General features: G+C 34.4%; 1 protein-coding gene across 1 annotated transcript in view; it reads left to right on the forward strand.

Annotated features, from left to right (window-relative positions):
- The first annotated feature begins 175 nt into the window (after positions 1 to 175).
- The window catches only part of Nct (Nicastrin), a 29,068-nt gene continuing 14,286 nt past the window's right edge, over positions 176 to 14,957 (forward strand). The window contains exons 1-9 of the mRNA XM_085951298.1: positions 176 to 259; positions 415 to 513; positions 7,642 to 7,840; positions 8,323 to 8,523; positions 10,180 to 10,284; positions 10,721 to 10,835; positions 11,961 to 12,072; positions 13,501 to 13,605; positions 14,102 to 14,325. Of these exons, the coding sequence (XP_085807424.1) occupies positions 193 to 259; positions 415 to 513; positions 7,642 to 7,840; positions 8,323 to 8,523; positions 10,180 to 10,284; positions 10,721 to 10,835; positions 11,961 to 12,072; positions 13,501 to 13,605; positions 14,102 to 14,325 (1,227 nt within the window). The 5' untranslated portion in view covers positions 176 to 192. The remainder of the gene's footprint in view (positions 260 to 414; positions 514 to 7,641; positions 7,841 to 8,322; positions 8,524 to 10,179; positions 10,285 to 10,720; positions 10,836 to 11,960; positions 12,073 to 13,500; positions 13,606 to 14,101; positions 14,326 to 14,957) is intronic.

Below are 14,957 nucleotides of genomic sequence, written 5' to 3' on the forward strand. Positions count from 1 at the left end.
ATTATCACACAGTTATTATTTTATGATAGGTATTGAAAAATATACTTATATTTCACCCAAAATAAAAGTCAAGAAGAAACCAAAGAGGTAAAAACGATAAATCATGGTATTTTTTCTATCTAATTTAAAAGACTGGAAACACAGATTTACTCTGATTCATAATTTTTGACATCTCACTATAAATAGTAAAAGATGGTCGGTGTTGCAAATTATGGTTGGCTTGCTGTTATAGTATTATTTTCACTAATATACTCCACAGGTAAGAGACAATTGAACTAATATAAACAAGCAGAAATAAATTTTTATTTTCAAGTGATAACTTCCCAGTATCTTTATATAAGCTATTTGCAATCAGCGTACATTTAAAAGTTTGACATTTCGACTTGTCTTCTTTATGTTACTATTATGTTTTAGTCGACTGCCAACGGCTACACGATGATATGTACGAGCCCATTTACGGGTCTTCACCATGCTACAGGAGAATGAATGGAACCCACCAGGCTGGATGTTCATGTAAGTCAACAATTTCCACTGCCCACCCTCATATTTATGTTTGACGTAACATGTGACCGTATATTATGAATTTTGTTAGCTTGTTATCAATCACATTGAATAAGATAATATCCTTGGTAAACATACAGTACCTACTCCTTATATAGAAACCGAGGGTTTGTATAAGAATGTGAACACCATCATAAGGTTATTAAAGATTGATTGAGCCCTACTACGGAAAAAGAGCGTTACTGCGATAATACTAGTTTTCGGTAAATCAGTTTAAATGACGTGCCATATCGTCGGTATACTGGCAGAAAGCTATAAGTCAAAAATCCTTGTTTTGAGAAAATCGACTTTTTCTAAAATCAAGAAGTTTGGAGCTCTCTATTTTTTCACCTAAATCATTATTTATTAAGCCAACCGCTCTATGAAATGCATTAATCATGTAAGAATTCAATTCAAGTATAAGCAAGTATTTTTTGTAATAATTATTGTTGATTTTTTGAATTTGTAAATAAAATGGTGACTTATCGTTTTCTACCAGTACACTTTTGGAGTCAATGGAGTGGCAATAGGCTAAATGTTATAGGTAGTTGGCTAGTAATATACAAGACTCCTAATATTATTATAGAAATGGATTTTTTTACTTGCAATTTTATATAAATTAGAAATTTACACAGAAATAGAGGTACTTCTGTTTGACATTATTATGAAAAAATATCTACTTTGATGACTTTTTTTGTGTATCATTGGTATTTTAATTTCAAATTAAAATAGTCTTTATAATTTTTTTCATACAATCAATACCTAATTAATTATGTCAATTATGTGTATTTAGGGGAGAATAAAAATAAAAATGGGATTTGTTTCCAAAAATATTGAAACAAGAGTTAAGTACCTACCTACCTATGATCTATTTTATAAAAAAAAACATATAAGTAATAGTTAATTATGTTAGCCACATTTAATTTTACATAAATTGAGATAAATTAAATAAGAGTTATTCCTCTTCCACATCAGAATCAAATTCCGATGGCTCAGGTAATGACGTCCTATCCAATGAAGTTGAAGTAGGCAAATTTTCACACCACGGATGTAGTTCTGGAGGCATAATGTTAGGTACTACGACACATGGCCAACAAATCTTTATTTCTTCTTAGAAATACATAATTACGAATGACACGCGCTCTACCTTCAGCAATTCGAAGCCTCCGTATCTTTGGTGCATTGCTGTCAATATTTCCCAAAATAAAATCTTATTTGCGCTCAAAACTGCCTGATGCATATAAAATCAACTGTCAATCGATGAGTAGAATGCGCGGGTGACGTACGCAATTTAGTTAAGTTGGTACAAATAGCCTAGCAGTCGCATAAATGTGTACAGCCAAAAAGATATAAGTCACGTTGACGTTTTTGTGCAGCTATAGAAATATTAAATCTCTACAGTCATAAAACTTTAAGTGTACTTATAGTTATTTTCCAGTAAGAAATGCGAACATAATTAACTTAATTCGTATTGACATCTTTAAATTACGAAAACAATAAATGGAATATGAATAAGCTTGTTTTTCCAGACGATAGAGCGTGTTAAAATCTATCAAGTTGCATTATTAGGTCAAAACAGCTAAATTTTGACTTAACGTTTTCTGCCAGTATACCGACGATATATTTATCTACAAATCAGTCAAATATCATTGGTAATCGTGCCTCAGATGACAGCATGTCCTTTTATAACTTTCTTTTTAGACCAACCCCAACCTAACCTAATCTAATCCAACCTAATCTAACCTAACCTCAGTTTATGATAATGATAAAAATATCAAAATTTAAATTTACAATTATTATTGGATCGAAAAGCATCTCGCCAACAGAAAAGAGTTTTTAATATAATTGTCTACATGGGATAAACTGTTTCCGCCAAAAAAAAAGAAGATAAATGGTCATGCGGTCATCTACGGCAGTGCTCCGCAACCGGTGTGCTGCGAGACGATGCTAGGTGTGCCGTGGCGCATTGTGTCAAAAAATGCAAATAATTTTGTATATTATACAATACTTCTTTAATGGCCAAATTTGCGTGTATGGCTGGTAATATATTTGAGCACCTGAATGAAATTAATAAAAAAAAAGATTGCCTAATTCTTGTCAAATTTGGGATCACAGAGATTATCAATATAATTTTTTATCGTAAATATTTCACTATAATAATGTCGATATAAATTCTGTGGCCAGGGTGTAAAACTACATAAGTCAAAAAACAACATTTTTCAGGAGAGTGTTTTTTGTGAATATCTTTTTTTTTCAAGAAAGCTTTGCTATTCAATTAATTTTTTTTCAGTTTATAGTCATTTTATATGTAATGAATTCATAAGACAGTATGAAATATTTAAAATAAAGTAAATAGCTGACTTATGTGTATATACACATGAGTTTTTTTCTTGTTTGGCTGTCTTATGTGATTATGGCCAATTATTAGAACATTAAAAAAAATCATAATATTAATGAAAACATTTGATTTTTATCAAGGAATACCAGATTTATTGAATATAATTAATTATTACAAAGAGGAACCTAATCTATTATAACAAATGTGAGAAAAAAAAGAACCAGTGGGTCTATTCTATGCTTATCGACCGCTAAAGTGATAAAGTGAAAAATATTATCAAACTTAGGGTAGGTTTGTATCAAAATATTAGCACTTATTGTAACAATTACACGAAGCCGGTTTTTATTGTTGCAATAAGTGCTATATTTTAACAGCACCTATCTTGCTGCTGTTAAAATATCGCACTTATTGCAACAATAAAAACCGGCTTCGTGTAATTGTTACAATAAGTGCTAATATTTTGATACAAACCTACCCTAAGTTTGATACTATTTATCAATTTAGTGTTCGATAAGTATAGAATAGACCCACAGGAGACATAAAAATAAAATTTTACTTCAAAAATCCACCAAGATACAAATGAAACACAAAAATACATAAATCATTGAAAATGAAATATAATTAATATTTTTTCTAGTTTTCATGTTTCCACTAAATCTGGATCAATATCAGGTATGTTCCTGGAGGGCAGTTGATGATAAAACTCATGAGATATAGTTGGAATTAGCGGCAATAGAGATATAAGGTCATTCTTTTTCTCTTGGCTAATAGGTAAAGGAGCGTTGGTTATCTGAGGAAAAGTTAGATCAGTTGTTTCCGTCCTTTCTGGAACACCTCGCCGTCTTAAACACAGTATTTTGAAAGATTCTTCTTCTTCTAGGCTTGGTTTGTAATAAACAATTCCAAATTTTTTTGTATAGGTATCTCAGCCAACGAGCATCGTGCCACTTAAATGGGTTGCCAGATTCGTCTTTCTTTCTCAGCACAAGTGAGCCTTTCAACAAACTGGAAAATTCTAGAATTTCAGACTGTATCATTTCAACAACTTCAAATCTATTTCCGCACGATCTGACTAGCTGAAACCAATCGTACGGGTGGTTAATTTGACTAATAATTTTCTTTTTCTTTTGTTCAATCATGTTCCGAATCAACATGTGAAATTCCTCCCTGTAGAGAATAGATACATAATTCTCAGTTTCCGCTTTGTACATATCGAAAAAATTTTATGGTTAAATGTGATGGCAAGAGTAGGTATAGTGACTTTCATAAGATGGAAATTTATTTATGTGTTCAGAAATTTTCATCGCTCCATTTATTTGAAAGGATATGCTGACCTAGATTGTCAGTGGTTTGTGTGCCACCTACTGTTGCTTATTTTTTGTGGCGACAAGATTAACAAAATTGTCTATTTCACCAAACGTTTTTGGAAAACAACCCTTGCATACTTTAATTTTACTACCTTTAATATCCAAAGAATAATTATAGGATTTTAACCAAAATTTTTCCTTACTGGGATCTTGAAATCCAGGTCGTATTTTGAATGGAAATTTATTACGATATGTAAGCACTCCTTTTGTCATGATGTGTAAGATTCAAATATTCTTCAAAAAGCTTGATGCGATGACTTTCTATGATTCGATCTTGGCACAACTTTCTGCATTTAGATAAAAGGAGTTGAATACGTTTTCTAATTAACTTCCCAGGCTATGAATGGTATTCTTGGCCACTGTTCCTTTTGCGTTTTCTTTCTTCACGTATACTTCTTGTGTCTTTTTTTTATGATTGCGGAGACTTTTGTGAAACTATTACTTCAATTTCATTATGTTCCGAACCTGGTGCTATAGTGTCAGTTTTAATATGGCATGGAGGAATATATTATGATGGGTCAATGACAGAGTCATCAAACGATGAATGAATGAAAGTACAGTACAAGGCTCTAGCCTTGTACTGTACTTTCATTTTGGGCATACAAATAATTAAGTTCATGTGTTGAAGCCAAACATTGAAGATTCTGGCTCGATGTATCCGGATTAATGTCATTTCTGCAGTTATTGATATGGTTAGTATCACTAGAGATAAAAGTTCAATCTTGATCCAAAAACGCATACGTGGAGTCAAATGGCAACGTTTTTGATTGTGCTGAAATATCACAATCACATTAATATGTTGTCAACGTTAACAAATGAAACTTAAATTCAAATTGTATATTGTGTGAAATTAAAAGCACACTCCCAATAAAATTATATTTATGAAAAAATAACATAAAGTTACGAAAGTGTGGTAAACTTACCTTGCAACTTTATCAATGATGTTTTATTGGATAATGATAATGCAAGTATATTTTTTTGATCTCTGACATTATTTTGTATTTAAGTATAACGTATTAATCAATTTAAATAGTTTCCACACCTTTTATGAGTTCAGAACATCAATACTACACTCTACTAAATGAACTGTCTAACGGCGACTAACACCATAAGTCATCCGTTGTTGTCACTTAAAATTTAAAATTTTGTGCATAATCACATAAGTCAGACTTATGTGTTTTTACACCCCGCTTTTCAGAGGGAAATAACTTATGTGGTTGTGTTCATTTGTATTATAACACCATACTAACAGCATTTGACTTATGTGTTTATACACAAGTGTGCAGAATCACTTGACTTATAGAATCAGTAAAAACCGAAAAATTGAAATTTTTGACTTATGTGGTTTTACACCCCGGCCATAGAATTATACTGATGGTTTTATAAATGCGTTTAAAAATTAATAAATGTAAAAACTCTTAACACCACTGCACATTTATCTACTGAAATATGACTAAAACAATAGAGCGAGAGGTTTAAAAGAATACTATTTTATGTAATAAAAATACTTTATGCAGTCATCAAATGTTTAAAATAAATATAAAGCATAATAAGGCTTCAAAATTATATAAATAGATTATCTACAACGTTTAAGGTATGTCCAGGATCATGCTTTGAAAATAGAAAAAAGCTCCATTTTGACCCACGCTGAGCACGTTCGCCCTTATAAATACAAAAAATAGCAAAACATACAATAAAAACCATTAATTTTACCTCGAACACCATTTGAAAACACTACCTACTTTAGAGTATTATACTGTCTTTAACCTTAGCGATAGGTAGGGGGCCCGCTTCATCATGTGGGGTCCATGTTTTGATGTATAAATTGTTTTATCTGTGGTGTGCCGTAGAATTCTGGGAATACCTTTGGTGTGCCATGGGTGAGAAAAGGTTGCGGAGCACTGATCTACGGCACCTTCTTGCGGAATCTTGATAACAGATCATCAGCTGAATGCAAAACTATTCTAACTCACATTTGAAATATTTTGCAGATGAGTTTTTTGAAACAGCCTACTTCAGTAATTTATTATTTATATGGACAAGTGAATGCACCATTTTTTTCATCAATAACCCTACTAAAATATGATGCGTCCATTTATCCATAAAGATAATAAATAATTTCAATCATTTGTTTCAAAAAACTCTCTCCTTAAAAATTTCAAATGTAAGTTAGAATAGTTCTGCATTCAGCTGACGAGATGGTTCTAGAACTCTCACACGCAGCGAATATGATCATATAATATAAAGTCGTGTGACCATTTTCTATTACACATCAGAGAATAATGCTTGTGCGAAAATGTTCACTATTCGTGAAACGGGGATTAAAATGGTGGCACGTATCACATGACTGTTTGTCATGTTGAAATGAACATTTCAGGATAATCCTCATTTTCCCGAGAGTGTCTCAATTGAGGCATCTATTTTGAGAGACCGACAAGTCCATGTTTTTGTCTTTCGAGCGTGAAAGGTTGGTTTTGACGTTAGTTTTCCTCATCATTTTGCCAAATTAGAACAATATGCCCGTTTTTGTTAGCCAATCAAGCCTTTCAATAAATATAATATAAATAAAATTGCTCATATTCAAAGAATTTGGACTATATAAATAAAAAGAGCATTATGTTATTTCTGTTATAACATTGAAATTATTTTGCAAGCGCATAACTAGGTGATAACCTCAGCTCCCTAGAAACAACAGTTATAAATCTATACCATTGAAAGTTTAACAGATTATCTAGTTTTATTTACTAATCGCCAATTGAAGGGGTACAAGAGCTCTTGCAAAGTATATTTTGAAATAAAATCAAATAGTGTGTCGTGGACAGCTAAACATAAAGCAGTGTGTCACAGTCAGGCAAAATTATAATGTGTGTGTCAAAAAACTGAAATAGGTCTGTGAAAAGAAATGGTTCGACGCGATAATTATCAGTAAGACAAGAGGCTGGGTCGTCACCCCCCTTTACCCTACGACCGTCATGCGTCGTAGCCTACGGTTTTTATAGCACTGACCGTCCTTATCAAAATAGAGAGTCGCAGCCTCTCGGCTTCTCTCTATCTGTTCGACTACTTTAATGGTTGATGTCGCTGCGTTCACCTCATTCAAAGTGAAATACATTATATATAAGTTCTTGTGTTGTTGTTCTTAATACCGTGTCAACTTTACATGTGTTCAAAATAAAATCCCAGTCCGGGAAGTAAAAGTCGGTCTTCAAAATATTTACTAACACGTCAACTTTCCCCAGTCGAAGAAGCCTAAAGCTTCATAGACATTCAACATTCGGCTCATCTTAGGATGGACATGGCGGGGTCTGTGTTCGACTCAATTGAATTTAATAATATGTATGCTCACAACTTTTAGATGGTTCGGATAAATCAATTTTTTTATTGCATGATTTGCAGCCAAACGAGGTGGGTCAGTGGGTGCGGTGCATGCGATAAACAACATGGCAGACATTGACTGGCTGCTGATGAAATCCAGCGCCAGGCCGTACGTTGCCTTGCTGTCGATCAACATGTTCACCAAAGACATCATCCAGAGGCTTATAGACAGTACGGATACCATCGCAGGAGTTCTCATCATTAACAATGGCACAGACAGGTGAAGTTTGATTATTTATGAAGTCATTGTTAAGTGGTGTAATAAATTTCAATATTAAATGGGTAGATGTGTGCAGAATAAGTCAAAGTCATAATGAAAACTTGAAAAAACAATCAACCTTATTGCAATATATTGAGAAGGCAATAATGATTTAAAATTGTGTATTTTTTTCTGTTAAAACTGTCCAATAGTCGTGAAATGATCTGTAATACGCGGTAAGACTTTAGGTAATTGTTATGATTTTAAACAATCAGTTTTATACATTTCGGTATAGAAATACTTGTTGCCACTTTGGCGGACTTGCTCCGACTGCGTAATTACAATACCATTTCTCCATCACGACTGAAAATGTTGCAGAATATTTAAAATTATAATGTCTCAGTGAATTTATTTCTAAATGAACCAAAAAACATAATAGCCATATAAATAAAGTGAGTATAAACATCTCCAACCTAAACTCTTCATAATTCTGCTATTTTCAGACCTGAGAAATTCTCCCACGAATCGCAGTGCCCGAATGAATACTACCAGGGCGATTCGCAAAAGTGCATCTCTGATATTGGCAACACCACGTGGAACCCACCCGGAACAGGCATGTCGCTGTTAGACATTCCGTTTCCTGTCTTCTACATGCCGCCGAATAAGAAAAACAGCATAATTTCGCTGTACGAGTGCTTTGAAAAGTAAGTTCATATTATCCATCTTGATAAGGAATACGACAGCCTGGGGAGGGTCCTCGCGTCCTCCAACAACTCTCTTTACCTGTCTTTATCTATAGTGACTGCTTTACGGTATGCAAATACATTCAGCCAGTGAATTCTTGGCCTGCATCTTATGTATTCTATTAGATTTCTTAGAGTTTATCGGTTTGATTCGGTCATTTATATGGTGCACATGACTTGGCCAACACAGTACACCGTTCTTCACTGATTGAACTGCGCTGCAATACAAGTTTGAACCAATGGAAACCCACAACCTATGCAATGCGGGTAAGAAGCTTTTACCAATAAGCTAACAGCTCTCATTCGAAGCGTTTTTTCAAATTTTGTATACAAATATTGGCAACGGTCTTTTGTAATTTTAAATTAAAATTTGATTCCTGGACTTTGGAATCTCCATATTTTTATTTTGATGTACAGGTACCCGATTGATCGTGGAGGATTCGTTTTGGACATGGTCGCGATAAGCGAGATTTCGCATTCAACGAGAAATGTTAACAGTTAAAAATATGAAAACACTTTTTTAATAAACATAAAATGTAATGTAACTTTACAATAAACTGAAAAATAACATTAATTTTGTTCAGCATTGCAAATGGAGCTTAAGAATCTGATCGTATGCGCGTGATTCCACTCATTATAGCGATATGTGGTACCTACATCTCAAAATAAGTGCGGGAGAAGAGATATATTAAAAATCAATCTAGGTAAATGACGAGTTGGCACTCGCCTGGGTCATGATGAATGAAGGTTACCTTTACTTGCACTTGTTAATAATTTATATTGGTTTTAATAAATTTTTGATGTACACGGGAGTCTCATCATCACCGTAAACCATCCCATCTTCACTTTCACTAGGATCCTCCGTATATTCACAAAGTTACCTCCTGTACCTTATCCACCATGTTAAATAGTATAATATAGTATATACTGTGTTCTTAACAAATTTCACATCTGTCACGGCCTCAAACGAAGGCAGGCAGATATATTTTTCCCTAATGTTTAATTGCAAGTATCTCCTACTTTGACTCTTGACCTATACCAGCCAATTTTCATTATACGGTGAATTTGCTGACATGCTCTACGAGCTTGGACTTTTTACCTGTGCAGTATGTACTTGTGGCGGAGAAATACAGTATGCAAACCATATCCTCTGGGAATGTGCTAAAATGTGTACGGAAAGGGCAGAGATGCTCAAGTCAGTGCTTTGTTCGTCAATTTTGAATAGGCATTGTTTTGTATGGGCATATTTTATTAAAGAAGTCAAAGCACACATGAGTGCGTGGCAACCTCAGTCTTGGGTGACTGCTCCTGAGACATTCCCAGGTGTAAAAAACTGCTGATGCTTCTCATCCTTATATGGGGCTTCGTGATCTGCTCGATTTTAAGACCGTGTGTGGTTCGGGGCGGTTGGTTTGATGGGTATATGTTTCTGTTCTCACAGCCTCGATGGTGCGTTAGCTAGCACTTGGCAGTCAACTGAAAGGTTCGTAGTTTGAGGCTGATCATGGTCGCTTTTTGTTTTTAGTTTTTTTGGATCGGTATGATGGTCTCTTGTTACACATCAGCCGGAATCGAAATTGATGTACAGTGGTAAAAAAGTTCTATTTTTGTCAACAGATTCAACAATTTCGATCTGGATCAGCAATCACAGAGGTCTCTGTGTGCTGTCGAAATGGACTCCTTCATGTTTTCTGCCGTCAACAGTGAAGTGTGCATCAGGAGGTATTTATTTGGATGTCAATTAATCCCACTGAATTATTCATGTTGAATCATTCACCAGAGATAATCAAAGTACAAATAATAGTTTGCACTGACTGAGAAAAATAATGTTTTAATGCCGATATTGCCAAATAAACTGTGATACGTTACGCTACAAACCTATCAAGGACAGACGATGTCAATTATTGTGCATAGATAGCAGTGGCTATGGGTGGAGGTAGGCTGTTAAGATTCAACATAAATAGTGCACAGTAAACTTTGTCAGACATACTTATTTGTTTCCATTGCACTAAGAATATAAGTTACATATTATGGTGCTGGTTAGTTTTTAAAATTTAATTACTTAAACTTTGAAGAATAGTCATCAAGTGCTGTAATACTAAAAGCTCATACATCTCTGTGTCTAAACCTAATTATTACATGATTTGTTTACTTTCAGATCAAACATGGTGCTGAATCTAAGTCCGATTAAGTTTTGTGACCCGTTAGCAGGACGCTCTGTCGTCATCAATCTGTTTCCTCGTGGACCTTACATGCTGAAGAACACCGATTATGTACGTATTTTCTGTAGAAGACTGGCTCCGTCCTACTCAATACTATAAAGATTTTATTTAAATCATTATTACAGTATCACATTGATTGTAAGATTGTGTGTTGTTGTCTCTCAATTCGGAGTGCGTCTTTTAATCGATGGTGTCTTATAATCACTGTCCTCGGAACTCCTCTGAAGTCAATATTGAGTACTCTTTTAACTCATTCGCTGCGTCCAGAGCAACTGGTGCGTTGCCCATCGGGTGGCCATTAGATACAGATTGTAGACCTTGAGTCAAAATATGATAATATGACTATTATACTGCTTTTAATTGTCATTGTATGACTTTCATCTTTATAATACCTAGTTCAGGTCAAGATACATCAGTATGTGAACAAATTATACGAATCTCCGTCCACAGTTCACTATTTGAAAGTTTTGAAACTCAATACACATCCACACCTGCAAACATTGCTATTAGATATAATTTATTTTAGACAGTTTACGTCATGCAAATGTGCCAGTAGTTAAAACAACATTCCACAAGACCACACGTCTCTACTTCCGATGAAACACTAAAAAACTATAGTCACACTCGCTTGTTTGTCTGTATTTTTGCACGTGTTTCCTATCCGCAGCTTTAATGTAAAAAAACATTAACATTTGTATTAAAACATTTTAAAAGTTCTTATGGAAGTGTTTGTAATAAAGATGTTGAAGAAAACCTTTTTGTATAGAGATGAAGCTTAAATTTGTGGTGGCAAAAAAAAGGACCACTAATTTACATCCAAACTCTGAATACAGTTCCGGGTTCTCTTTGTATTTTGCATACAACTGTGGCACTTATGTCAAACTGAACAACAGCAATTTTTATAGGAAAATCACCAAAGGCTTCATCTGAAAGAAGATTTAACATCTTTGTTTCAAACAATTTTTATATGATGTTTATTTGTTCACATACATATGTATCTTGGTTTGGGCATAATAAAGTCGTAATGGTGATTTTATTTATTATTATTGGAATTTTAAAATAGGGGTGCATCTTATAATTTGGGGTTATCTTATAATCAATGCAATACGGTACTGGAGTGTATAGTCCGTTTATTACATGTGTAATTAATTGGTTAACTGTTTATTGTTTCAATAGATTTTCACGCCCGAAAATTTTACAAAAGAAGTAGAAGTCCCACCCATTAAGGAGGGAGTGGGAAGTGTTGCCCTCGTCACTGCCGCCATGGACTCCACATCATTCTTTGACGGTAAATGATACAAATAACAAAAATCCTTTAAAAAATTGTTTATCATAATACACATTTGACGTAAGTTGACAATGATGCAGTGCATAATTGAGTGGCCTAAAGGGCTATAGACCCAAGCTCTAAACCAGCATTTTGCGAAGCGATGAGCGGCACGCGCAACTCAAACGTATAACCCTATAAACGTACAACCAAAAAAAGACTGTTTACGAACATTTTCACACACGGTTATACGTTTGTTACGCGTGCCGCTTAACGCTTCGCGCGACTTCGCCCACATAAAACGCCCCGTTAGTTTCAAAACCCTCTTAAACGATTTTAGGTAGTTTTGAAAAAAATGGCAAAAATTCATATGTATTAAACCTGTGAACTTCATGTATTTATTTTTGGCTGATCCATTTTAACGGTATTTGAAAAGCACAACCAACCATTTTAGCGGGTTTTGAAATTTACCCTAATTTTTGATTTTACGTATTGACAGTTTTCGGTGTTTTTTAAAGTTCAATTTATGGTCATCATATAGGTAACAAAAATATCCATCTAAATACATATCTAACTCAAAAATTTTCAAAAACTGTTTTAGGGGGATTTGAAACTAGGCGCTTCATGTTTAATCGAACAAAAAATTTCGCACATCGAAATTCGTTTCGACTGCAACACGTCGAATATGTCAATGTGATTTTTTTACTATTCACAAAAACACATGTAACCTAATGTACCTCAGCACACAGCTCGAATGCGACACTTTAGTTTGAAAAAATCACCTGGTATCGCAAGCAACAAATTTCACCCAAGTTTTTGAGAGGTTATGCGCATCACTGTTGTATACCAACGGGTGCGGGCAAGGGTGGCAACATTACTACGAGTTTTAATTTATGGCAGTATCGCAGATGAAACGATTTTGTATGTGCGAAGTTTCAAATGCCACATTCTTTCCTGTCAATTTTTGTTGCTCAACTTTATGTTGAATGTTGAGAAAGAAATTGATAGGATTGTTCCCACATATCAGATTGAACCGATAGTCGTAATCAAGGTGGTGTCAAGTGAAATGTTTCACGTACCAATGCGAGTTATTATCACCTTAGTTACTGAAAGCAACTTGTCTAGGTAAACAGTTGTCTCGAATGATGATGCACAGTTAAATGGACTAAAAGACCATACCTTCGTTTAATTCAATTTACAAGGTGACAAACTTTCTTGAAATATGGTTCCACTTATCAATTATATCACTATCATCTGTATTTATCCGTTTATTACAAAAGAATAAAATTTGTATGAGACGATTCTGTCAGACTAAAGAAGTATGCGGCTTGGTTTGATTTTATTTTTCAGATATTATATCGTCCATTTAATATATCAATGGGTGCAAGCAACCGATTTGACGTGAAAATGATACCTTACCTTTTTGTAACCTTTTGTATCGCTTTCTAGCCACTCGCATCGGGTCCGTAAGCGCCCTCTCGGGGCTGATCACCCTCATGGCGGCGTCCCAACTCCTTAGTCGGATGTTTCCAGCCAACGATTCCACAGTTTATGGTGAGTCAACAAATGATTTTGAGTATTGATTATATGCGCAACAACAAAGACTACCGTATTAAATACGTCTTATTATATTACCAACTTTGTCGATGTTTACTTACGTGAACAGACACCATTTTAATTTCATACGATTGATTTCCAAGTCAATAAAATTTAATTTTTTTATTTTTAACTATTAATTTATAATTTTTCTGTTTATATTGTGCCGTTTGCATACTTGCATACATACCATTGTGTGACAAATAAAAAATATATATTTATAAATATTTATCGAAAAATTGAAATTTAAAAAATGCCAATAATTCTGACCAATGACCGATTTTGCAGCTGTCTTTATATTTTGATATATGCATGTAATTTTGACACTATTTGGAATTAACGTAACCAGAAATCCCATGCCATAGTCTTTAATTTCAATACATCTTAGCAAAATTTGAATGTTGGCATTCGATCATTGGTTTCTACTTTTAAATATTTAATCCTCAATTCACAGACAGAAACGTGATGTTCATCGCCCTGAACGGGGAGTCATACGACTATATCGGATCTCAACGCTTGGCATGGGACCTGCTTAATGGGACATTCCCCGAGGAGGGTCCCTACATGTCGCCCAACGCTCTGGGGCCACATCTACACATTGGACAGATCAGCGCCGATAATTCGGCAACTCTTAACGCATTCACCACAAAGTACGATTCTAAACAGAGGAACGATATGGTGAGATATATTATGAGACCATTCGCTCAACCTTCTGGGTTCTTGCTATCGGTCGAAACCTCAAAATTAAATTAAGGGCTCAGTTCCAGGTAGTGTAGCAATTAGGGCTTCGAACCGCAATTTTTTTTCGTTTTGATTTTCATTCCGGTTCAAGAAAAAAGATATATTTAGCTTCCGGTTTCCGTTCCGAAAAAAATGACAGTGTTTTAGGTTCAGCTCCGAGTTCCGAGCAATTAATTTTTAAATGTTTATATTTGTATTTAAAATTTATTTTCTACCATAATTTAGAACAGTTTACTTATGAAAACGAAACCAATGGTTATGCTGCACCCCATGGCTGTAGCTATAAATTTTTAAAATAACATATTAAAAATTATTAGAATTCTGCCGAGATGCGTCACGACAACTGACACGTTCCGACAAAAATTATGGTTTTTCCGGTTTTCGGTATAATTCCGGTTCGAAGGTTCAAATAATTTGATCCAAATGCTAGGGACACCGTATCCGTGTGTGAATTTATTGAAGTTAAATTTATTTTACGCGCAGTATACGCAGATTGCCAGTAAAGTGAATTCCGCTAATATTATGTCACGTTAAACTATCATAATTTACTCAAAATCTGAATAGAATTC

This window comes from Rhyacophila brunnea, unplaced genomic scaffold, assembly GCF_057557595.1.
Source record: "Rhyacophila brunnea isolate RB1 unplaced genomic scaffold, BYU_Rbru_1.0 scaffold_24, whole genome shotgun sequence".
NCBI classification, from domain to species: domain Eukaryota; kingdom Metazoa; phylum Arthropoda; class Insecta; order Trichoptera; family Rhyacophilidae; genus Rhyacophila; species Rhyacophila brunnea.